The sequence below is a fragment of the Arachis hypogaea genome, chromosome 6, assembly GCF_003086295.3.
Source record: "Arachis hypogaea cultivar Tifrunner chromosome 6, arahy.Tifrunner.gnm2.J5K5, whole genome shotgun sequence".
In the NCBI taxonomy this organism is placed as follows: domain Eukaryota; kingdom Viridiplantae; phylum Streptophyta; class Magnoliopsida; order Fabales; family Fabaceae; genus Arachis; species Arachis hypogaea.
In genome coordinates this window covers 10,342,388-10,369,291 of record NC_092041.1, presented here as the reverse complement: position 1 = coordinate 10,369,291, position 26,904 = coordinate 10,342,388, and the positions used below count along the sequence as shown (strand labels likewise).

At 35.0% G+C, this 26,904-nt stretch overlaps 1 protein-coding gene across 1 annotated transcript; it reads right to left on the bottom strand.

Annotated features, from left to right (window-relative positions):
* Positions 1 to 2,296: 2,296 nt before the first annotated feature.
* LOC112695943 (ferredoxin-dependent glutamate synthase, chloroplastic-like) lies at positions 2,297 to 19,817 on the bottom strand. Its single transcript, XM_025748486.3, is given in 34 exon segments — positions 2,297 to 2,849; positions 3,003 to 3,086; positions 3,435 to 3,513; positions 3,641 to 3,879; positions 4,104 to 4,197; positions 4,288 to 4,430; positions 4,928 to 5,026; positions 5,120 to 5,248; positions 5,391 to 5,465; positions 5,553 to 5,750; positions 5,846 to 5,941; positions 6,057 to 6,155; positions 6,238 to 6,477; positions 7,538 to 7,648; positions 7,792 to 7,989; positions 8,076 to 8,191; positions 8,278 to 8,374; positions 8,714 to 8,819; positions 8,958 to 9,016; positions 9,318 to 9,447; positions 9,807 to 9,964; positions 10,827 to 11,042; positions 11,148 to 11,185; positions 11,188 to 11,257; positions 11,595 to 11,754; positions 12,169 to 12,314; positions 13,102 to 13,194; positions 13,765 to 13,861; positions 14,594 to 14,664; positions 15,999 to 16,097; positions 16,399 to 16,530; positions 16,608 to 17,050; positions 17,623 to 17,935; positions 19,300 to 19,817. Coding segments are annotated over 34 exon segments (4,881 nt in total). The 5' UTR covers positions 19,585 to 19,817; the 3' UTR covers positions 2,297 to 2,681.
* Positions 19,818 to 26,904: the final 7,087 nt, after the last annotated feature.

The following is a 26,904-nucleotide window of genomic DNA, read 5'->3' as shown; positions in this document are numbered from 1 at the left end:
ATTATAGAACGAGCAACAACCCAATGAGGGTATGAATCATTTTCACACTTCACATGCCAACTTCTTTGTTGTTTCACTTTTAATGCTAAAATTTGTAATCAAAACTTATGTAGTGTCCTCATGTAGCCCATTATAGATTTCATGTTAATAATTGAATCTCATTAGCAAATCCTCATAAATATATTACAAATTGTTCTTAGTTTCTTTCATCCTTAAAAAAAAAAAAAAAGAAAAATTCTAAACGACTCGTAACAGACCCTTAACAAAAAAAATATCTTGTTTGGTTCTTAATTTTTATTTTTATGGGACTAATTAGTTTCTATGCCAAAAAATTAATATTTTATTTTTTTTAACACAAAAATTCATCAGTCCCATAAAAGTAAAAATAAGAGCCGGAAAGGATATTTTTTTTGTTAAGGGCCTCGTTGTCCCTTCAAGATAATTGTCAGGAGTCGGATTGGTATTCACTCTAAAAAAATGAATAAATATTTTTATAAAATATCTTCTAAATTTTTACCATTTATGTTAATTTTTATGGACATTCCATTAGCCAGTATCAAATTTTAAACTCTTAATTGATATACTCACATATGATTGATCCTTCTTTCTTGAAAAAAGAAAGAAAGAAATGCTTGAGATTAAAGATTTGTTAGGTTGGTGCAGTAAAAGTTTATTATAATCGTTTGGTAAAATTATAGGTATGAAAGTCTCAAAATTGGGGATGTGATAATGACAATTCATAATGCAAGTTTCTCAATTCTTATTTGGCTAATGTGACCATGTATCATTTTTCACGTTTTTGGTTCATTAGGTGAAACTTTAAAATTAAAAATTTAAGAATGTAAGTTTTCACCTAGATGAACTAGGAAGCTTCGTGCATTCGAACAAATTTGAGAATTAGTTGATGAATGTCAATTTGGACTAAAAAAAACAAGTATTGAACAAAAGATTGTTATATAGAGACAAAAAACCAGGATACAAAATATAAATACAGGAATCACTGTACTTGAAACGTGGAGTGGGATACATTAATACGGATAATGAACCAGAAATTTCAATAATATTACTTTGGAAGATTTACGTGTCAGCACATCATTATTCATATAGCGCGCTACTCCATGTCAGCATTAAAATGTAAATGTGACTCGTGCTCTTCATCAGTTAGTCTATTCATAATAAAACTAAAATGATTTGAATGTTTGTAGATCAATGAACGAATGGTACCAACTCCAATTTATGATATTCTGATGAGCGCCTAAACGATGATGACTTTCGGACACTAAAATTGTACTGCAATGTAGAAACAAAAAAGGTTCAATTCACACATCATGAATAACCATTTAGGCAAATATAGAATGTGCACCTGGGCCATCAGGATACCACATTTATTTTGTCACATGGACCACTTATTCTTTCTTTCCAAATCATTCCAACAGGACCACCATCACACTATTAAATATTAATCGTGCCTCTTGATATTTAATACTGTTTTTAGTATAACAAAAAAATCAGGGTATAAGGATAGAGACTTTTATTTGTTTATTTTTGGCTCTGTGATACAGACTTTTAATTTTATGAGATTTTGAGAAATGCTCTTTTAGTTGGTTTGAATTATACTTTCTTAAAGCTAAGTGGACTAAACTATGCTTGATAAGCGTCTCTTGAAATTTACAACAACTTTTTGTTTTAGATTAAACCGTCCTCAATCCTATACGTTACAAAATGACAAACTTAAACATACTACACACTCAGGCATGCAATATTTAAGAATTTGCATCCACTATTTAGCCTCGGTCAAGTTTCCAATCCAGTTTCCAATCCGGATATAGCATTTTAAGAGGCACCAAAATTTGTCACTAAACAATTTCTTATCACACTAAATAGAATCGACTATATAGATCAGACAACAACAATAAATCCTATCATATATTATATCTATAATAGAATTATTTATACGTAAATCTCTTTTAATCACATCATAAATTGAAATTTACAACACATTTGAAAAAACATTTACAGTGCTACTGTTCAGGAAAGCTAAGTACACGCCTCGTGTAAGTAATGCAATAGAATGTGATATTTGCTACGGACTTATTACTTAAGTAGCATTTTAGTGGGTGACTAGACAGACTAGTAAGCATCAGTTTTGTAAACACTGAAGGCCTGTCCTAACCTAGTAGGATAATCCATGTCAAACCTAATTAAAAAGATGGGGGTGTAATGCAGAGTATAACAATATAGCGTGCAGAAATAATCACAAGTTGACAACTACGTGAATATGGACGCGTTTCAATAATTCACGCTAAAATAATCATTTTTCATTTGATCAGATGATAACAGCCCCAACTAATTTATTGTTACCACTCACAAAAAGTCCCAATCAGATTCGAAACAGCTGCATTTTATTTACAATTTTCTTTCTTGCAAATGCCTATACAAAAGCGCTGAAGTAGGTTAAGGCCGACGCTTCATATTGATTCATATGGGGGTGGCCTCAATGCAAATATGTTGAGAATGAAATGCAGCCACTTGGTTCCAAGGAATGATTTATGTCGTATTTTGTCACCATTTTCCAGTCTGAGTGATAGCCTCTTCGACTTCTGTACAAAGCAGGGATGCCATTGCAGCGGCTCCACAGCCCCGTGTAAATCGATGTAAGCATTGCATACATCGTTGATAATCTACGCAGACTGCAAAGAAGTTGTGACCTGCTCTGCAGAAGATGTTTCGTACTTGGGATTGGCCTCAGGGGTGTCTTCTTCGCTAGGTGGAACCAATTGCCAAAATAGTGGTAAATACTTGTCCCAGTCCTTCAGAATAACTGCACCTTTGTTGCTACCAGTTTTTTCCTTCACAAACAAGAGGTTTAAAAAATTTCATTTGTGCATATTATGATAATCAAATAATATAAAATGGATAAAATATCTGCATAAAATTTTGCCTATGTGAGAGTTGCACATGCAATGTGTAAAAATTATCGCGCATGTAAAGAAGGGGCTTACAACATGGGCTTCAATTAGACTTTTCAGCTGCATCTGCCCCACAGGTGCTGAGACTCTCTGGATTTTCACAATTTCTTTATTTACCTGTAAATAGTATACGATATAAGCATCCAGAAAAGTAAAATAGAAATTATGTTTTTACTCAAAATGTAGAAAATGCTCCCAGACCACACAGATTTAAACCAAATTATCCATTTCTTATGTCTGGGGAAGTGAGGGAATCAAAATCCATAAAACAAGAAAAGGGAATATAAACAGTCCATGCATGCACTTGTGTGATAAAAATAGAAAATTGTATCAAGATAGAATGGGATGAGCACAATTGAAATTCAACATCTGAATTGGCAGAATAAGTTGGAAGTGCGTTATATCTTTTTGTAAATGTGTGGAGAAACAATTGATTTTATCTTTAGAGAGGCCACAGGCTCAAACCTTGGGTATAAGAGTATCGTCCTCATCAAGAATGTAAGCCAACCCACCAGTCATACCAGCAGCTACATTTCTCCCCACTCTGTCAAGATAAACATGTGAAGATTCAGTTTAATTTTAGTTCAATTCCTTCAATTTGAACTACAGAGAATACAGGGCTGAGAATGAGGGGAAGAATGGTACAACTTCAATATGGAAATGTTACTCACTTTCCGAGGACAACAACACAGCCACCGGTCATGTACTCGCAGCAATGATCTCCTGTGCCTTCAACCACAGCTTCAGCAAGTGAGTTTCTCACAGCAAATCTCTCCCCAGCCTTCCCTTTAACAAAGACCTGTCCACCTGTGGCCCCATACAAGCAAGTGTTCCCCACAATAGCTGCGTCTTCGGGTTGAAACCCTGTCTTTTCAACTGGAGTGACAACCAACTCCCCTCCAGCCATGCCCTGGCAACAGCAGCTAAAAATATCAGGACACGATATGCTAAAAGTTGAGTATCTAACAAAAATGTTCAGCATAGCTACTATAAGTCTATAACACAAGCATCCATTTCGCTCACTACAATGATGAATGGGTGCAATAAACCAGGATAACTCATATTCCCAAATTAGTTATATTTCGCATAAATAATATCATCCAATCCAAGGACAGAAGAGAATAAAAATGATACCTTCCCAACATAATCATTAGCCTCTCCTATCAGACGAATGTTCATTCCAGGTGTCAAAAAGCACCCAAATGACTGTCCGGCACTTCCAGTAAATCTGGCAGCATGGAGATAAAAGATTGAACTTTGCTTTAAATATGTCCAGATTTAAGATATTAGATACCAAGCTCCAAACGAGAAATCTTACGTTATATTCAGTTGTCCAGCAAAACCAGTGTCACCATACTTCTTTGCAATGCTACCAGCTAACCGCCCACAAACAGCACGATCAACGTTGTATATGTTTATGGTCTTACTAACTACTTTCTCATTTTTTATGGCATCTGCAATCTGCACAGAAGACACTGTTACAGCGTCTACAACATTTCCCATCTCATTCCACAAGTCATTGAAAAATTTGTACGGAAAGTGAATTAGGATTTTTGTATTTTATTTTCTATTTTTTTCAGTTCAACACTTCATGCTCATAATATTGCATCTAATTAAACATTTTTTAACAAATTGAATTATTTATTAGGATAGACAAGTAATTGAAATGTTTTTTTTCTCTCTCAAATATATATAAACATTTTACAAGAGTTAAGGAATTAAGAACAATGAAATCAACATCCGAAGAAAGAGGCAAGATATAAAGCGTAAATATTGTCTTAAAAAAAATTCACAAAAATTCTCCTAACCCCATGGCCCACAATATACCCACTCTCTTGTTGAATATTAACTGAAAAATAAATTAGAACTAGGTATACAATATACAATTTTTTTTCTCACCATCAAAATAAAATATTTTCATTACCAACACCTATAACGATAAGTGTTTATACTTTTACCTCTGGATCAGCTAGCAAGACATCATCCAGAACAGGGCCATTAGTATGAGCCTCCTGATTCCTAATTGTTGTACTGCTCCATTCAGGCAACCCCACATTCTGAAAATAAACAATCCATTACACACAAGATAGAGAAGCAGCTATTTATTTAACTGATAAAAGCAAAGAAAGGAAAAAAGTGGCAGTACATACAGAGAGGAGATAATTTAGGTCTAGATGTTGAGTTTTCACTAGAGATATGTCTCTTGGTTGCAACAACTCTGTCCGGCCAATTACATCATCTAATTTCTCATACCCAAGCTGTGCCAATATGCCTCTTACCTGGCCAAATAGTAACATTTATCAGAACCAAGAAGAGGAAAACACCACTTCATCCAAACTTCAATGGCGCATGAAATTATAATCAGTAACAACAAAGTGACATTAAGAAGAATATGGAAGTATCAACAGCAACCACAAGTACCTCCTCAGCAACATACAAAAAGTAGTTGACAAGATCACCAGGAACACCAGGAAAGCGTGCACGCAACTCTTCCCTCTGAAATGTAATGAGTAGAAGTCTCATGAGATAAAAGCGAAGAGTAATCATACCGTAAAACGTATAATCACAAATAATTTTCAAAACCTGACTGGCAACACCAACTGGACAATTATTGGTGTGGCAAATACGGGCCATAACACAACCAGTAGCAATCATTGCCACTGAACCAAATCCATATTCATCAGCACCCATTACTGCTGCCATCATGACATCAACTCCACTTCGAAATCCTCCATCAACTCTGAGAATTACCCTTTCCCTGAGTCCATTTTCAATGAGTGTCTGAAAATAGAGCAGTCCACAAGAAAACATTTCATAACTTTCAATAATAGAGAATCACAAATTGATATTGCACAGTTCCATGATTCAATTGTAACCTGGTGAGATTCTGTAAGACCAAGTTCCCAAGGACCGCCAGCATGCTTGATGGAACTTATAGGGCTTGCTCCTGTTCCACCATCATGCCCTGAAATCTGCAAGTCAATCACTTCATCATACACTATACTCCAAAAAGAATGACAAATAAATATATAAGAATGTGTGTTGATGTGGATCATAAATTAATAAATGAAAGGTCACAGTAGATACCTGGATAATATCGGCATTGCCCTTGGCGACCCCAGATGCAACAGTACCAATTCCAGCTTCCGCCACCAGTTTTACAGAAACCTTGGCCTTAGGATTCACCTGTTCACCCAAATTATGATGGAAATTTGTGCTCAAGAAATACATGATTTTAGCAAGTAAATAAAACATACACAGGAGTTACCTGATGAAGATCAAAGATCAACTGAGCAAGGTCCTCAATAGAATAAATGTCATGATGAGGAGGTGGAGAGATAAGCGGAACCCCTGGTTTGGAATTTCTCAACCTAGCAATATACATGCTAACTTTTTTCCCGGGCAATTGTCCACCTTCCCCAGGCTTTGCACCTTGGGCAATCTTAATTTCTAATTGATCAGCATTTGCCAAGAATGTTGGGGTAACACCAAACCTTCCTGAAGCAACCTGAAGAGAATGCAATATATTTTAGCATATAACTACTCCCTGCCACAATGTCTGGACAAATAGAATTGTTAGCTGACCAATGTTAGATTATATACATCCTACACCAAGATGATTGCCGGTTATGGAAATTAAACTTGCACTCTTGAACTAAAAACTAACTAGGGACACGAATGTAGAGCAAAATGAATATTTATTTAGTATATCAATGATATATCACACTTCTAAGATCATGATTTATGTCCCATATGACCTACAACCAACTAAAATATTATCTCAGTAAAGGTTCCTTCAAGCATCTGGACTCTTATGATATAATGCCACAGGAAGGTCATCACATGTTGGTAGCATCAGAATGTCTAGTCCTTCTAGAATAACCCAAAATTATTTGCAATTCTTAAGTTTGAAACATTTACCTTCTCATCTCCGAAGGATATTGAAACAATTGCTTAAGTTTTACAGTGGAGAAGAGAAGACTACCCTCTTATTGTGATGATCTTTTCCTTTTCTTGCATTTTTCTCCCTGGAGGCTAATATCCACAAGTAACAATTTTATTTTTTTAATTCTAGGATCTGGTAAGTATGGATGGCAGAAAGAGGAGCAATTAGTTATAGTTATAGTTTCGTTTTGAGTTTTCTTTTGAAGAAGGGGAGCCTAGAGAAACTCAGATTGAGTCGTGTGACCTCAAGATCACATATTTAAGCTGTGGAATTATCCAATGATGCTTGCGTTAGGTTAGGTTGCCTACACGGCAAAGTTTGCACTACCTCATGACCAACAAATTACACTCATAAAATTGCAAGGCACCATCTGAGCAAATCAGATCACAATTTTTAATTTGGTCCATTTAATCCAAACGTTCTTGGGAAGATCTAAACTTTCAGTATTTTGTAAATTGCTTATGGTTAATAGGTATTCTGACCAAAGATAGAAAACAGCCTATGGATCAAAATAATCTATCCGAAGAATTTTCTGACATCCAAAATAAATAGCACTTTACTTTATGTCCTCCATTGACATAGTTAACGAAGGTATTTTTTTGAAAATTTTCAGAACAATGACCTGCTTGATAGCACTGGTAGCAGTATCCCCATTCTGAAGACCTTTAAGATGTGGAAGAGTTGGAGAGTAACCATCGACAACATCTGTAAGTGGTTTCCAGCGAATAGGATCCTGAATGCAATATATGGAAATATCAAATTGTAGTGCAAGTCAATAAGATTTTATGGACGTAAACAAGAGAAAATTTAGTTTCTTTATATTCCATATGAATCCATATATATAAAACTGGTTTTATTGGAAGCAAATTGTATTACCTCACCACCTTCCCCTGAATTTGATTTTCCACCTAATCTATTCATTGCAATTGCAATTGCTTCATGAGTTTCTCTTGAAATAGCTCCAAGAGACATCCCACCAGTGCAGAACCGTTGCACAATAGCTGAAGCAGGTTCAACCTTCCCTACAGGTATTGGAGCACGATCACTTTTGAACTCAAGAAGATCACGAAGAACCTGCAATAAAAAACAGAGATCTAAAATAACATTTTGGGTAATAAAAATGCAAGATAAAGGCAGAAACTAGGATCTTTAAGACTCACATTCACAGGTCGGTTAGCCAAATGCTGCTGATAAACTGAAAAGGCACTTTGACTTCTTTGACGAACAGCTTTGTGGAGCAACTTTGACATCTCTGGGTTATTTGCATGATACTCCCCTTCAAAAATATATATCATAGTCAGTCATTTTTTATGTATCCAAAATAATCACTTAAATACACTTTCATTGATCAGTAAAGCATACCTCCCGGTCTGAACTGAATAAATCCAAAATTTTCCAATCTTTTGGCCGTATCTTCAGAAAATGCCTTCACCCAGAAAGACAAAGTCTCTCTCGCTAACTGCACCAAAAAAGAGAGAGAGAGGAATGTCTCATTATGATATGAGTGATATATGTAATAATGTAAATTTAGCACATATGCAACAGGATGAATTAATACCCTGTAGAAGAATACAATTGACACTATTTATGCAGCAGAAATATGTATAATTTCACCTAATGTTGGTAATTGAAAATTTCTTTTTTGCTCAAAGATGGGAGTGTAATTTTCTAATGTACAGGATTAGTAAACCACGTTAGCGTGTAATGCTCAATGTAATAGTTGTTAAATCTGCAAATAAATATTTACAAGCATGATATGCATTTTATTCATAAGATACAGTTCTGTATTCTTCCTGACCTCATCAAAAGTTAATCCCCCAATTTTTGACATACTTCCTCTGAATGCAAGATCGACAACTTCCTTTCCTAATCCATAGATTTCAAAAATCTGTGCACCGCAGTAACTGCATACATGGAAGTAATTAACAAATTGACTTGTCACAAAAAGCATAAGCATGACAGCCTTAAGGAAGGAAAAGAATCAAAACACAAGAAATACTATTTTCTTTTGACCCTTCAGCCCTTTAACATAAATCACATACCTTGAAAGCAATGAGATCCCCATTTTGGAAAGGATTTTAAGAAGACCCGCTTTTACAGCCTAAAATTCATACAAATGCAAGATAATTTGCTATCAGAGATCACATTCTTTTATTAAAACTAATTAACAGAAAGAAGGAAATGTCACCATGAAGCAGAACAAAATTTCTTCTCTTAAACATCAAGGTTAGAATTTTGATATTCTTGTTTTTTGAGACTCATTATGTTAGCAGCCTTGACTGGCTAATGACAATTGTACTATACTGACCTAGATTATTGGTATATATAAGTGTATTAAGACAATGTTGTATCAACCCACATCATATCTTAAGTAGTCTATCAGTTTGAAGATGATCACTAACCTTGGTGTAATTGTTCTGGGCCTGCTCAATTGAGACAGTAGGCATCTTTCCATTCCTCATCAGGTTTACAGTTTTGTTACTCAAACGCCACTGTCGACATGTCTCCAATGCCAAGTATGGACAGACAGCACTAAAAAATGAAATTTAAAACATCATGAAGTGCTCAATAAGATAGAGGCAAGCGAAATGGTTCACAGTTTCCACTGCTCCCAACAACTCACGCAAGGTGGACCTATCTATAGTCACACCAGCAAACAGTGGTTCATGGGAAAACCAAAAACTCAGTTTTGTTCCAGTTTAAATGAGAATTGGCTTCTTGACAAGGGTGAGAATACAACTGTGTTATAGTTGGCAAACTAATAAGCTAAGACAAAAAATGAAAAATAGATAATAGAACACTAGTCCAATTTAAGATAAAAAAAAAAAAACAATATGGAAACAAGAGACTTAAAAATCATCAAAAAAGCTTCAGTGGAGACAGTAAACAACCTTGCACCATATCCTATTAAGCACGCAAACTGATGAGTGCTAAAGCACTGAGCAGTGTCTGCTACAATTGAAGCTGACATCCGCAGGCCATTTTGGATTAGATGCTGATGAACTGTCCCAACAGCAAGAAGTATTGGAATTGCAGGATGTGTTGGTTCCTGGGGTTAAACAAAGACAAAAGAGGGGGAATGCATCATGACAAATTAGACAGGAAAAAAAGATTAAAAAAAGGATCATTGACAATTATTGATAGCTATTCACAAAAATTCTTCACTGTTATTATAAATGCAAAATTTAGAAATAATATTGTATTTATTGATACCATAATATAATATTCAGTTCCCTTCATTGTCTCAAGTAAAACTTCATTTTCCAAAGTCAAATTACTGTTCAACTTTTTAAGCAGAGGGGAGTTACAGAAAAGGGAGATCACTTGAAATATTTTCCTGTGATTAATCTCTCAGGTTTTGGCCAAAGTATAAAAGCAGAAGTTGGGGCACTGTACTTCATTTTCTCCATATGGTGTCTTTTATTGGAGAGAGATTCTCAAATTTTTACAGGAAGATATGTGTCACTAGATTTACTTCCAACCAGTCTTAAGTTCAGCACATGGTTATTTTTCCAGGAGTGTCTTTGGTAAAACAAGTAGTTACAGAAATTATTGGGTTGAGCCTATTTATACCATCACAATTAAGATCTCCAGAGTGCTTCTTAGACAATACACTTCTATCAATTTACATAAGACTGGGTTATTCATTCATTCAACAGATTTAAATTGAAAATTAAATTAAGATTTCTAGAAAGACAACCAACTGATAGTATTGTAACCAGAAGCAGACAAAGTCTCCAAACACTAAGAAATAAGGACTATCTATTATTGATGCAGACAAAAGTGTATCGCATTTAAGGATTATCTAATAAAAAATGACTCAAATCATCACTTCAATCCATCCTTAAGCACTATGATATTGATATATCCAATTAGGTAGAAGCATAAAAACACTATTAGATGGTCTTTACCAGTGAATCTGAGCGGTCTGAAAGAATTAGCAACTGGGAACCATTTCTAACAGCTTCATCTGCAGCTTCACAAAGCTTATTTAATGCTTTCTCCATGGAACCATCAATCCCCTTACTTATATCAAAAAATACGGGCAATACATGTGGTTTTAAGTGGGCATCTTTTTGTAACAGCTCAAGATCTCCTTCATTCAGTACAGGGCTAGACAATGTAACCTGCTCCAGATAATACAATCAAGCTTGTGGACAACAAAGAGCAACAGAATCATAGAAGTTACTAGAGAAAAGAACAAAAAAATTATCAAAGGTATGTTAAGATACCTGAGAAGCATTCTGTGGTCCAACTTCCAAAATATTCCTCGCTTCCCTATATTGACTTCAAGAGACATAACCAATCCTTCTCGAAGTGGATCAATAGCAGGATTTGTAACCTGTACTCCAGAATATATAATAAAAGTATAAAACAGGTGGTAGAAGACAGAAATAAATTTAGAATATTCATAAAAAGATATGTCATATTTAACAACGAAATAAACCATATAAGATAAAGACAACAGACAGATATATAGAATCTAAAAAGTGACATACAGTAATTACCAAGGCAAACAGCACAGTCAATTATGCCATGACATCGCACAATATGTAAAACATGGTCACAGACATAATTATAGGAGTGACTTGGCAGTTGATACTATGATAGCAAAATTAAGTCACAGGTAACAAATAGGTTACATTTTGAACAAGTTATTAGAAAGAAACTTAGCTGACCTGTGCAAACCGTTGCTTAAAATAATCAAAAAGCATGTGAGGCTTCTGAGACAATGCAGCCAATGGAATATCATCTCCCATGCAAAATGTGGGCTCCTTTCCTTGAGCAGCCATGGATTCGATCACCATCTGGACATCTTCACTAGAGTACCCAAATGCCCTGCTCCCACCAAACAGAGGTTTAGTAAGAACTACACAAGATGTTATATTGTATGCTGCAATCAAAGAAAAATATAACTGAACAACAAGATATAGAACATTAACTTATAGTTTAGATATGGTTACAAGATATTTGTTAAAGCAGGAGACACTATACACATGAAGGTACTTTTCCCACTTCATAGAGAACAATATTTTACCCCCCAAAAGAAAACATTTCATCTTTTACAATTGCAAAAATTCATCTTAAACCAGTATTCCTAATCCTCATAAAAATCAAGCTAGCAAATGAAGCTCTAAATACAGTGATAGCAGCATGTAAAACAATAATTTATGATTTATTACAACACCACTTTGAAACAACTTCCATCATCAAGGATAAATATTTTAGGAAAAAGCTACATAAAACTCTCACTGTTGGTGTCTTAATATTGCATCATTGTCCATCATAGCTGCTGAAAGGAAGTTCACAGGCTTCAAAGGCCGCATATTTTCCTTAATCCAGTTCCCGTATGGGTTTGATAAGGCTACTCGCTTTTTAACCTCTGTATTCTCATACACCTGCCGTATAAGTATTTGGATGTAAAATAATCACACAGGATATTATACATTGTTGCTTTTGATAGGCATTTATTGAAAATGGAAGGTGAGTAGAGAAAAAACAAACATGTAGGCACTCTTGCATCAGCAACCACAATTTTAACAATAGAATCAATCAGATCATAACTGCCACCACATATTGTTACAAGGAAACACCAAGTGACATGGATTGATTATTAGTTAATCAAACACATTTTATGATACACGTTAAATGTAAAAACTACTGATGAGGCTTCACTTAACGGCCTAAGAGTTTGAAAGATATGGTTATGATATGGTATTAGTATTATATCCTCAACTTCCAAGTCCAATCCTAATTGCACCCACTTTCTGCGTAAAATAGTTAAATTTTTCACACATGGTATGTACACGTCTAGCTCAAAGGGCTCACCAGTGTGGTGACTTGTTAGATATAGAACCTATTTAATAACTATGTTAATTCACCTAACAGCTTTAGTTTTGGGACTGGTGAATGTTGACAAATAAGAACCTAATATGACAGAATGGTGAATTCCAAAACTCTCATATGTTTCCAACAGGATTATTTATACTCTCCAATCATATTATATAACTCTTAACCATGTTGAGCTTTTATTAATATTCTCTGACTCTTGTAAAGTAAGTTACATAATTTCAGCAACAATAAAAAAGGGGAAAAAGGAAAGAGCAAAGCAATGTGGTTACAGCCACTAGAAGAAATATGCTTATTTCAATTATCCCAAAAACAAGAAAATGTTTCAGTGCAAACCTGACCACCATTCAAATCAACTGTTATCATCATGCCTGGACCTAATCGGCCTTTCAAGATAACCTTCGAATCATCCACCGGTACCACACCAACCTAGAAGAGAATGAGACAAGCCATAAAATCTTCAATGATGTCTTGAATCCAATAATTGAAAGTCATGAACCAGAATCAATGGATGTGGAACTACTTATCATTACTGCATATAAGTATTAAGGATAATAACTTTATAAAATGTGTTTTAAAAAGAACAAAAACTCTGAAGGGAAAATAAGTTATTTACAAGTAAAACCACTGAAGGAAAATAAGTTATTTACAAGTGAAACCATTGAAGGAAAATAAGTTATTTACAAGTGAAACCATCCAAGGAAAGGAAAGCAAGACCCACATACATGGGAAAGAACAGACAAATGATCAGAAATACAATATTTGTAATCCTACCCTTTATTTTGCATTTATGTGTGAAATCAGTCTTTGTTTAACATAACTTTTGTTACTTATTTAATAAACAGAGTTTAAGCAAATAATCAAAATCATGATATTGAGAAGCAAAAAAATAAAAAGGACATAATAATCAATTATTTTTCTCTACCCAAGATACAGAAGCTCTGATCATACAACATCAATAAAAAATATAATCCAATGAATGGAAATTAGGGAATTCACCTCAGAGGCCACATAGACCATATTGTCTGATGTTCGCCAATACCGAGCAGGTCGGAGTCCATTACGGTCAAGACATGCACCAACAGTTTTTCCATCACTGTGCAACAACAATTGGCCAACAGACAATCAGGAAAGGAAAAAAAAGGAGGGGGGAGGAGACTAATTCATACTATTTACAGTTTACAAAGATTAAACGCAAATTAACTGGGAAAGTTTGTCTAAATAATGCACAAAGCTAATATTTGCATGATGAAATAAAATTGCAACACAAAAAAAATACTTTAAACAAACTTCCCCTATATCTTATTATCCTCCTAGCAAGCCCTTCAGATTCCTACTCTAGCCAACAAAGGTTAAGCTAGAACCTCCTCATTTGTACTTTTAGTGTCAAATGACTAAGCTTCAATGAATAATGCTACTCTCAATTGATTTAAAGTCAGGTCCCATAAATAAGGATGGAGTAAGATACTAACAAGGTAATCATGTTCTGGATTATTTAGGGCCCGTTTGGGAAGCTTCAAAAGTAACTTTGAGTTTTTGACTTATGAAAAGTAGTAGTATTAATGTCTGGTGCAATGTTCAAAACCAAATTGCAACTTTCTAAGAAGTTATTTAGGAGCTTATAGAAAAGTTAAAAAAAATGACTTCTCTCATAATAGTACTACTTTTTATCACAATTCTATAAAATAAGTACTTTTAGAACTAAAAATCCAAACACAAAATAACTTATTTATAAGCTACTTTTAATATAATCATTTATTGTTTAAGCTATTTTTTCAAAAGCAACTTAATTAAGTTGTTTACCCAAACTGGATCTTAGCCTTTTTACCTGAATAAAAGCAAAGCTGGTCCATCCCAAGCTTCCATCTGACCCTTGTAGTAGTCATAGAAGTCAACCACCTAGGAAGTGAAGACAGAATTAAGGGACCTTTAATGCATAATTCAAGAGAACGGATTACGAGGATTGTTAGAAATAATCAAGAAGATGCAACAGACAAGAATTTGCAGTTTTGTGAATCAAGCTTGGAAAATGAGTATTGAAAGCATTCATCTTAAAGTGGGTGGGGGCTTACAGCCAGTCAGCCACTCCAGAAAATCTACTCAGTTATTTACTCTTTTTTTTCTTTTTCTTTTTCCCCCCTTTCTCAGCATCCACTTGTAACTTAAGCTCACGTTACATCGGCAGAAATTCTATTTAACACTGCTTTGACTTTTGTAATCATACTCATTGTCCAAGCCTATACTCATCATCTTCATTCAACTAGTTTGCTAGTTCCAGCTAAATGTTGATAAACATGAGGAAAATCAAGATATTCTGTTTAATCTGAAGTAGAAAAGTAAATTATTATTGTCAAAACATAATGGAAATATCACAAAGAACTGAATGGATAAGAGATAACACAAAAAAGGAATGACCATTTCAAAACCTAGGTGCCTTTCAAATTTATAAATTTTGATTTAACTAAGAATGATATGGTCTTTCGTTTCTTTTCTTATTAAAAAATAAAAAAATAAAATGACTAAAGGAGACCAAGGGGTAAAATCTATTTAAACTAGTAATCTTCCCAAAATATGTGAGCAGGGAAAAAGGATGAATTCAACTTTAGATCAAGTTGAATTTGGTTGTCAAAAAACCATATTTCAATTGCCTATCAATGCCTTTCATTCCATAAATGGTTACAGTTTCAAACTACTTCACTATGTTGATACGGAACAATTCTATCAAAAGGCTAAAAGAAACATTACCCTAAAGATGTACACATCAGACACATTGTCCCCGATTTTATGATTAACTCACGAGTTATACCAACAACACTCCAGTTAATAGCTATATTGAGACTTCAATAAAAGTAAACACAAAATATATACCAAACACTTGGATCAGGCCTCCATTCCACTGAAAGTTCCTATCACCAGGTCATCCACCCCCCATTCCCCCAAGCAATCCCATTCCACTAGTCTCTTTAGTGAAAACCACTTTTTTTGAGTTAAAAGGAACACAATCTTTTAATGTGCCAATCAAACAGGGTTGTTCCCCACTGTGGATAAACAAAGAATCTCTCTGCAAAGTTTTGTTACAATTTGAGAAATAATAGAAACAATCACAAGTATGACATGCAAATGATAGGACAGATAGAGCATACAAAGTGAGAATTTATAACATAAAACGGCAATGTGGATACCAAAAGCACTTGAAGATAAAATGTCAGTTATTAAAGAAAAAGACACATTACCTCAGGGTATTTGATTGACAGTGTTGGATGATTTTTGTAAGCCTCTGGAACAAGAATCATCATAGCTTCCTCAGGACTGCGACCACTTCTTATTAATAACTGAACCATAGAAGACCATTCAAATTAAGATATAAAAATGACCATCAGTTTCTTGTGTTCAATTGACGAAGAAAGGAATAAACGAGAAACAACAGTTACAAACAAAGGAGGATAAGGAATCATCCAAGAGGAGGAAAAAAGGACAGGACAAAAGAAGAGTAGCCTAGAAGATCCCATTCACCATTCCCTATTTACTTTCTCAAAAGAAACCCCTCCCCCCTTTTCTCTGCAAACATATCATGAGCGACAGCCACATGGAATTTACATAACTAATAACTTAATTTGTCAGTTATTGACATACTTCTGCAGCACTGTCAAGATTTGCTGAGTCTGATGCCTTTGGATTTCCAAATGGACGAATTTCATTTTCACGATCTCGCCATACAGGCGACTTTAACGATGTCTCTCTTGATTGCATCCAGTTCAAATTCCCCTGCACAAATATTTGGTCATTTCATACATTGAAATAAATTAAAATTTCATGGAAAGAACATGCCAATGAAACTCAACCTGTATGGTATTGATCTCTCCATTGTGACCAAGAAGCCGCATTGGTTGTGCAAGTGGCCATCTGGGACTGGTATTTGTACTATATCTTCGATGATAAATGGCAAAGGGGGACTTGTAAAGATCATTTTGAAGGTCAGAATAAAATAACCCAAGAACTTCTGAGCGAAGCATCCCCTTGTAAACTATTGTTTGATTGGATAAAGAACAGAAATAAGTCTCACTTCCCCAAGTTTCTGAGCTTACTGCTTTTTCAATCAATTTCCGACAGATGTACAGTTCTCGTTCAATGTCATCAACATTTTCTTCTTTCACAATCTTAACAAATACCTGCTGTATGTTGGGCATGGTCTCCTTCGCATAATAACCTACCACAGAACTATTTACAGGGACAGGTCTCCACCCAAGCACCTCAAGACCTTCTTGCCGAAAAATATTTACAATAACTACAGAAGATTTTTTAGAAATGCAAATCAGAACACCACTATATTCAAATTGCTGATTTACAGTGCAAAATTCAGTTTGAGACAGTTGAGAGAATGTTAAGCAATAGATCATTTTTGACCAATTACTATGCACAAGAATATTTATGAAGAAAAAAAATTAACATTACACAATTAACATTACATTACATTGAGCTCCATATTTTATCTAAACAAATAGTCTCTCTTTGATGCCTTATCTAAAACAATCGCATCTTGACGCAAACCTTAAAGATTCAACATAACCTTACATAGGTTTTTTTGCACATCCCTCCTCTTTACTATTGTTATTATTGTTTTATCTAAGCAGATTCTATATACCGCACATCTACAAAGATTGGTGTATTGCTGCTGATAACTATGCAAAGCTACAAAACTGTATAGGAAATAAAGAATGACTGACTCCCTTGCCCTTGATTAGAGATTCAACAAGTATCACGAATGTATTCACAAGTAGTTATACACGCAAATCTTAGTGAAGCCCAAAAAACAAAAAAGGACATCAATGGATGACACCAAAGTAACATTATTATTACCTTTCTTGGCCTCATTCAGAAGTTCAACTTCTTTGGGTAGGAAAACCATCCCAACACCAGTGTGCAACTTATCAAAGGAAGCAATCCCTTGCTTATCTGCCCAATTGTCAAATAGATCCCATGGAATTGAAGTCATCAGCCCTGATCCATCACCAGAGTCATTATCTGCCCCACAGCCACCACGATGTTCCATACAGCCCAAAGCATTTAGAGCATCCTTTACAATATCATGTGATGCTTTATTTTCCAAATTGGCAATGAATCCAACACCACAGGCTCCTCTTTCTGATATTATGTCCTCCAAGTTTGCAACCTGGCCAACAATTGACTAGAATCCCTCAGCATATTGTCATGTAATGCACATGCCACAATGAACAGAAGGCAAGCCTGCCAAGTGCCAGAAATTGAGAAACAACTATCCACGATAGTCCGAACCCTTTAAATTTACAGCAATGGTGAGGATACATCTGTACCCACGATTGAGAATTTGTCAATCTATAATCTATATTTCTCTCTTCTTATGCAAGACTGCTAATTAAGATTTGAAATACAAAAAGAAACATTCTCTAGAATACAAGTTATATCCAACTTATTCAAGGTCCTCTCAGTTAGATTGAATTTTTCATTCCCGATACCATTTCAGGGCAACATAATTTGATAGCTAATGATGAGGTGAAAGACATCAAAAGAGGAGGGGGGGGGGGGGAGTGTTCTTTAGATCTCAGGTTAGATTTTGATAAAGCTTAATATGAGTTTACTGTGGGTTTATCTCTTATATAAGTTTCTTGAAAGAGAAAGCTTCGGCATTAGATGGATAAACTAGAATTCTACTTGTCTCTTAACTGCTAACCCAAAGCATAGTTCCTCGACCATTCATGTTCCAGTTGTTTCCTTTACACAGGTGCTTATCTTTTATTAGCAAGTGCATTTTAGAATTTTAGTTGGCTCAACAATGAGGTTTTGAGGTCTACTTTAATTTCCTGGTGCTATTCTCCTAATATCCTCTCAGAACAAAACAGAGACAACGATGCAAATTTCTTTTCAATGATAAGTTCTTTGAAGCTTTTGGCGAAAACATGAAAGCCAACCACGCTAATAGCCATTTGGCAGGCTTGAATGTGAATGTTCACTTGATTTCCTTCAAAACCTCTCTAATTAGTAGTCAAGTTCTACTGTGTCGCCTCACCTACTACAAGACTCCCTCTCACTCTCCCTTGCCTAAACACAAGCGAGATCAGATCAAGGAAATTCGACGTGCTGTGGCAGCACATCAATACTAGCAACAGTGTTGTTACTGTGGTAATATGTTCTGCCGCATCGCAACAATAATTTCTACTGCATCAACTACATCATCCAGCAAATTTTAGCTATGACTGTACGGACAGCATTTTCTTTCAATTTTTGTTCGCCATTGCAGGGAAGTTACAGTTACAGTCTCTGGTTTGCTCTCATCACTCCCTCCCCTAACTGACAAAAAATTCTTCCTCGTTTGGATAGCCGTTCTGTTTTTAAATCATAACGTATATCAATTTTCCATTGTGCCGTTAACGTAACTAAGTAACTAACACTAACGATTTCGAGAGAGAGCGTTTACTCCAGTCAATAAAAGCTAAAAATAAAATAAAAAAGGAAAGAAAAATTGCTGTGCTCCTGAAGAAGTGATCACCGAAATCGGACCTGTGGTTTGACATCGGAAGGTTGAGAATGGCGAACTCCGCTGCTACTCTTGTCACTGCTGCATCGGTCGAGTTCGAGAACAGCTCTGACAGCAGAACGACGACGTAGCGGCGCAGCTGGTGTAGAAGGAAAAGCAGAGAGGCGGCGGCGACGACGCGCTGACTTGTTGGAGCCGAGAGTCGCGAACTGGAGTAGAAGACGCGAGTCGGTTCCGGCAGCTAAGATCGACGACGGTAACGGCTCTCGGTGCAGCTGAGAAACAGAAGGCACCGAGTGCAGCGCCATAATAATAATAACGAAAAACTAACAGAGCAGTAGAGAGAGAGTGAAAGAGAAGAAGAAGAAGAGTGTGTTTGTGGAGAAATGGAAATGTGTGAGTGAGAATGAGGATAAAAGGAAGAAGAGGGAGAGGTTAGGAAGCGTTCTCTGCAACTCTCAGATAGTATTCACCACTCGCTGATGACTCACTCACTATTTCTTTTTCTTTTCTATTTTTTCTATTTTCTGGATTTTTGTTTGGTAATGTGGTGAGAGTGACGTGTGGGTGTGTTGTTGCGGTTTGATGTGTGAACTGTGAATGAATCTGCACCCACCACACTTCACCACACCACTCTTACTCGCTTTTTTGTTTTTGTGTTGACCCTTACCCACTCACGGGGTTTTGTCACCCTGCCTCGCGCCTCCACGCTCCTCACCCTGTGTCGCTCCCTTCTTTTTCTTTTCCAGTATAATTGGAGAAACCAACTGGCTCAGGAGTAGTCAGGACTTGGATCAGGATCACCTTCACGCACCACATACCTTTTATTTATTTGTTGTCGTCTTTTATCACCCGAGATAATTACTGTGCATACTTCATTTTAGATCCAAATATCCAATCTACGCCTTACTTGGTAATAATTAAATTAGAAATGTTATGTATTCAATCCGAAACAATATTAACTTCCTATATTCTTCAATAAAAATACGAGTTAATCTTACTTGTATTACAAAAGAAGATATTTGAATTTTTTAAGTTTCAATACACCTGCGAGTTTAGGTTAGAAAATATTTTCTTTCTTTTTCCTCGGAATGTGATGTGCTCGAGTTTACTCCGTGGCATATTATGGCATAAACTTTAATAAGTCCAGATAATATTCATGCATGGAATCGAATATAGGCAAAAATGATGAATAATAAATTAAATTGCATAAGTAGGAATTGATCACATCAGGGGAGTGCTGGAAGCAGTACGGTAGGAGCGGGTACACCTGATTGCTGCTCTACCCTCCAACCGTTTATTAATTCAGCCATAGAATCTCTGTCGATCACGTATTTACTTTTTGATTCCTTGATTAGATATTCATCTTTATCAGCTATATATACGGCTCTTATAATGGGCGTATCATATTCATATCTATGAAGGAGAAAAGCTCAACGACCAACATTGATTTCAATTTTGGTGTGAATCTAAAAATAATTTAATAATGTATTTTTAATTTATACCTTTAAATATTATTAATTAATTATTAATAAAAATAATAAATTCTACTAATTATTTAATATTTTTCTTTATCAAATGTAAGATTGACTGATAATTTATTTTGAGAAAAGCTCTGCATACAAGTCATTAGGGCTTGTATGCTTTACAAGTTAATTAACGAATAAAACCCCCAAAACGCGATGCAAGGTACGTTCTTCTTCTTCTTCCTCTTCCTCTTCTTCTTCTTCTTTTCTTTCGTTTCTTGCCTTCTCTTTCTCCTCCTTCTTCTTCTTACTGCACATTCTTCTTCCCCTTCCTCTTCTTCTCTTCTTTCGTTTCTTGCTTTCTCTTTCTCGTTCTTCTTCTTCTTGCACGTTCTTCTTCCTCTTCCTCTTCTTCTTTTCTTTCGTTTCTTTCCTTCTCTTTCTCCTTCTTCTTCTTCTTGCTGCACGTTCTTCTTCCTCTTTCTGTTATTCTTCTTCATTTACGTGCTTTTTTCTCTGTTTTCTTTCTTCGTTATTCTCGATTTCCATTGTTTTTTTACATCAAGCTCTGAAATCGTTTTTGAAGAAGAAGAAGCAGCAGAAGATGAGGAGGAGAAAGAGAAAGAGTTCTAAAATATGCATGAGGTGTACTTCAACGAAATTTGGGTGTATTTTTGTAATCCTTTGGATGTATTTCTATAATCGTTTGGGTGTATTTCCTTTGGGTGTATTTCTGTAATCGTTTGGGTGTATTTCTATAATCGTTTGGGTGAATTCCTGAAACCATTTGGGTGTATTTCTGTAATCGTTTGGGTGTATTACAAAAAAGATTACAGAAATACACCCAAAGGATTACAGAAATACACCCAAAGGATTTAAGAAATACACCCAAAATAGGGGGAGACAGTATATTTCTTCTTGAAATATTTTAATGTTTTGTTGGTTAAGGATGAGGAACATGGCAGAGACAATCTAGAAAAAAAACCTAGAAGAATAGTAAAACAGTACCTTGAATAATGTTTCTTCTTTTTTTCTGGTGATTTTTTATGGAGATTTGTATCTTTTATTCTTGATTTCTTCTACTCTTTGTGAAGAGTTAGAACGTTTCTGCAGAATCGTAGTAGTTTGTTTTGAATCTTGATGGTTTGCGTTTTGATTGAGGAAGAAGAGGAAGAGTGAACGTGGGTGGAAAGAGCGCGTGTTTTTTTCTTGATGGTTTGCATTTTGATTGAGGAAGAAGACGAAGAGTAAATGTGTTGTTGAAGGAGCGCGTGTTTCTTTCTTAGACTTGGAGCAACTTGTATAACTTGTAAGCCAAAAAGACTTATATATGTAGCAAGCCTCATTTATTTTAGCTTTCTAGCTAGGTATAATACTTAATCGACACTAAGAGCTTTTTATATTTTTTTATAATAATAAGAATTTAATTTTAATATATATATATATATATATATATATATTATAAAATAATTTTATATATATATTTAAGTATATAATATTACATAACAAAAGTAATTATTTTTTATATTAATTATATAAATAATTATTTAAAAGAACAAATATAATTAGATCATTTTTTAAAATATTTTATATTATTAATATATATAAAAATTAAATTCTAATTAATAATAATATGCATTCTAAAAAACATATATTAATCACATCTGTGTTGATGAATTTTTTACCTATCCCATCGTATTTTATTTTATTCAGAATTCGTCCTATTTTTATTGAAATTACTTATCTTAAACTTACTCTCTAGGTACCCATTTCTTCCTTTCAAATGTAGATTTTAAAATTTATTTTTTTCATTTTTTTATATAATAATTATTATTATAATTATTGTTAGACAAAATATAATTTTTATAAGAAAATTATAAAAAAAAAATAATTAGTTATTTGGTAATGTTCTTATATATAATATTTATATCTATTTTAAATTAAATTAGATCATTTGATAGTTGGTTATTTATTTAAATTTTGAATCAAGCAAGAAGTACAGGAACAGTTACAAGAAATTCAAATTTTCTGTAAGTAGTGTACAAATGGTAACTGTTAGCTGATATTAGGCTAGTCTATAAATAGAGCTTTAGAAAAACATTGTAATCAGTTCAATTCTTCTTGGAAAACACTTAGAAACCCAAAAACGCTCTCATCCCCTTGGCATCACAGAATAAAATTGGAAATCTTAAGTAATTCCTCTCAACTCAAACATTTGTACTTTACTTTTTTCCAGTTTTTATTAATAAAATTCCTCTACTTTTACGTCTTTTTCTCTTTTACGTTCATGTTTCTTCCTTCATCTTCTTTTTAATTTCCTGTTTGTTTTAATTTCTGCATTTTACTTTGCCTCCGGCACCTTGCATGTTTTCTTTTCATCTTTAATTTTACTTTCGAAACTACAATTGAGATCTTGAGACATCCACAAAAGGAGTCGTTTCCGCTCCTTAAATTAAGATTGTGAAACAAAACTCGAAAATTGTTGATTTATTTGTTGTTAACAATGGAACAAAAATTCGAGTAAAACAAATTGGCACGCCCGGTGGGACCTTGTCAATAGATTGTAGTTTGTCAAAAGAAAAATCAAGAGTTTTTGAATTTGCATGTGGTTGCGCAGTGGTAAGTTCGTGCGTCCAGAGCCAAGGAAATCAGCGTCAGTTGACATGTCAAATACTTCTGCAGCATCTTCTTCTACTTCTAGTGATGAGATTAGAGGAAATGAATCTGGAAATTCTCCTGTGGTTTCAAACGCAGAGCCTACCTTGATGTCAGTGAGGCATGATGGCGTTGGCCATGCCCATACAGGGTTAAATGCAACTCACATAAATACCGTGGGGTGGCCGCCATATGGCTTGCCACCGGGGTATGTCCCCTCCATGGTGACACAAGGATTGCCTGTGCCTCTCTACTCAACTTTTCAAAATCCTATTTATCAAAATCCATATGGCATGTCAAATGTACCTGTTTCTGGGGCGTCAGGCTCACACGTATCACAACAAAATTTTTCACATTCTATTAATACAGAAAATAACAGTGCATCTAATTCTACTACATCCACTGTCACTAGAGTAGAAAATTCTAGACCTGTATTTTCTGACATGTCAAGAGCAACGCCTGTTAATCAACCTAGTCAAACTGTGGGATCTTTAGCAAATATTAGGCAACAGATGGATGAAAGTCACCATGATCTAGTAAACATATTAACTCATCAAATGGTGACAATTTTAAATCCTCTTTTAGAAAACACAAACACTAGAATTGAACAATTAAATAGACAAGTTAATAGGATTGCTACTGTGGTAAATTTAGAAGAAAATGATAACCAGGGTTTAAGATTTGATAATGTCAATCAAAATGGTGGAGCAATTCCTAATTATGATATTCATATGCCTAGACATGGTCAAAATGATGATGATATGTTAGAAAGACTTAGGCAAAACAACTTAGGGGGCATTATAATCTAGCAAGAAATGTTGAACAAGTTTTAAATCGTTTGGGATTTAATGTTGGTTGCTTAAATAGGCTATATTTTGTGTATGTTTTTCCTGAATGTGTCCAACAAGCAGAACTCCAAAGGGGTTGGAAAATTCCAAAATCCCTTACAAAATTTTCTGGAGAAGAAAATGAGTCTACAGTAGAGCATATTGCTCAATATACTGTTGAAATTGGGGAAGCAGCTTCTAATGAATATCTCAAGATGAGATACTTTCCTTCTTCTTTAACAAAAAATGCATTTACATGGTTCTCCAACTTGAGACCAAATTCTATTCATTCTTGGGCGCAGTTAGAAAGAAATTTTCATGATCAGTTTTTCCGAGGTGAATTGAAAGTTAGTCTTACGGATTTATTCTCTGTCAAACATGCAGAAGGAGAATCCATTGATACTTATTTGGCGCGATTTAAAAACATGAGAAATAAGTGTTTTACTCCGATTCCGGAAACTGAAGTTGTCAAAATGGCTACTAATGGGTTAGAATTTGGAGTTGGGAAGAAACTTGTCAATCAACATACTTTAGATCTTTCCCAGTTAGCTGAAAGAGTAAGACAGATAGAACAAATTAAGAAAGAAAAAGAAAATTTTAAAAAGGGTTCAAAAAAAGTTGCATATGTTGATTGTTTTTCTGATAGTAGTAATTCAGATGAGAATGAGATTTATATTGCTGAATTACGTGGGGGTCCTCCTTATGTATGCAAATCTTTGAAGCCTGTTAAAGAAAAAGAAAAAGTTTCTTCTTATTCTAAAGTTGAAAATAAGACTTATTCTTTTGATATTTCTAAGGCGGATCAAATATTTGAGGTTTTATTAAAAGATAAACAGCTTATTTTACCAGAAAGAAAAAAGATGCCTTCAACTGATGAAATAAAGAATAAAAAATTTTGTAAGTTTCATCAGGTATTTTCACACACCACTAATAATTGCGTCCGTTTCAGGGACTTGATACAAAAAGCAATTGAGGAGGGAAGATTGAAGTTTGAGGATAAAACTACTATGAAGGTGGACACTGAACCATTTGCTGCTAACTCAAATTATGTTGAGCCATTCAATTTGTCAATCAACATGGTAGAAGTTGATGCCACAATGGTTAGTGCTAAAGATGAAAATAAAGACCTGAGAGTCTTTGAGCAAGATAAGAAGCCAGTTTATGCTCGTCCTGGTGAGGATCTGTTAGATTTTTTGTTGAGAATTAAAGAATCTGACAGCACCATCGCCATGTGCCCAAAGTACAATGCTGTTTTTGACAAGGAAGCTGCAAAAGAGTTTGAAAAGTACAAAGTTGAAGAGAAAGAAAAAGCTGAGTTGAGAAAGAAGATTGCTGAAAAAGAAAATGAAACTAATGAGCTAAAGCGGAAGATAGCCGAGGGAAAACAAAATTTGGGCGGTCAAACTCCTTTGAACAAGTGCGTCAACAACACTGGGGTACAACCCGTCAACCAGAAAATGAAGACTGTGGTCATGATTGGTGGAAAACCTGATGAATTTTCTCAAAAGACAAGAGTACCTCCCACCAAAATTTCAAACAATAAATGGGTCTAGAATGTGAGAAATGTGCAGAATCAACCTACTGCTTTTGCAAGAGGAAAAAACAAATGGGTGAAGTCTAGACCTTTTAAGCCCAGGTACTATGAGTCTCAGTTATGGAACATGAATCATGCACAAGACGGAGGTAGTATATATATTCCAAAAAATGTGCATGTTCCCTCAAAGCCAATTTATTCTTGTTATAATCCTAACATGCAGCAGGTTCCTAATTATTCTCCTTGGCCAAATTGTCAAAATATTCCAAAATATTCTCCTTTTACAACTTTTGAGCAGAAAGAGAATATACCTGAGTATGTTCCCTTGGATCCATACAAGGGACATGGAGTAGATTTTCCTCCTTTGCCAACCATGGCCAAGTCTGCAGAAACAGGCAATTCTTCTAATCACCCTAAATGCAATAAAAATGTCAAGAAGAATCTTGCTGGGAAGAGGGTAATGGTTGAAAACAAGGGAGAAAAAGATGAAGATTTAATTACTGATAATTTTGACACTGGTTTTGATGACAGCTTAGAATTTGGTGTTAAGCAACCTATAGCTGTGGTGTCAATACTGCCTGAGGAGTATAGTCAAGTCCAGGAAGTAGAGTCATTAGAAGATGATTGTTATGATGTCTTCCCTGGAAGCGAATGCTTATTGCTAGATGACAATATGTGTGGTGGAGGATTATTTGAGAAGCCTACTGAAAATGATAAGGAACACTTGCGTCCACTACATATCAAGGCTCATGTTGATGGAAGGATAGTCAATAAGATTTTGGTTGACGGGGGAGTTGCTTTTAATCTCATGCCTGAAAGAATGATGGAAAGGCTTGGAAAGACTGAAAAAGATCTGATTAAATGTAGCATTGGGGTAACAGATTTTAATGGAAGGACTTCTTCTGTTAGAGGTGTGGTTTTGTTGTCAATTGAGGTTGGTTCTGTCAATAGGCCAACTCTATTTGTTGTGGTTCCTTCAAAGGATGGTTTTAACTTGCTTTTGGAATGTGATTGGATTCATGGAATGGGTGCTATTCCATCCACTTTACATCAAAAATTGATTTTCTGGAATGAAGATGGAGGAGTGGAAGAAGTTCTTGCTGACAATAGTACATGTTACTATGATGAGATGCATGTGGAGTTCAG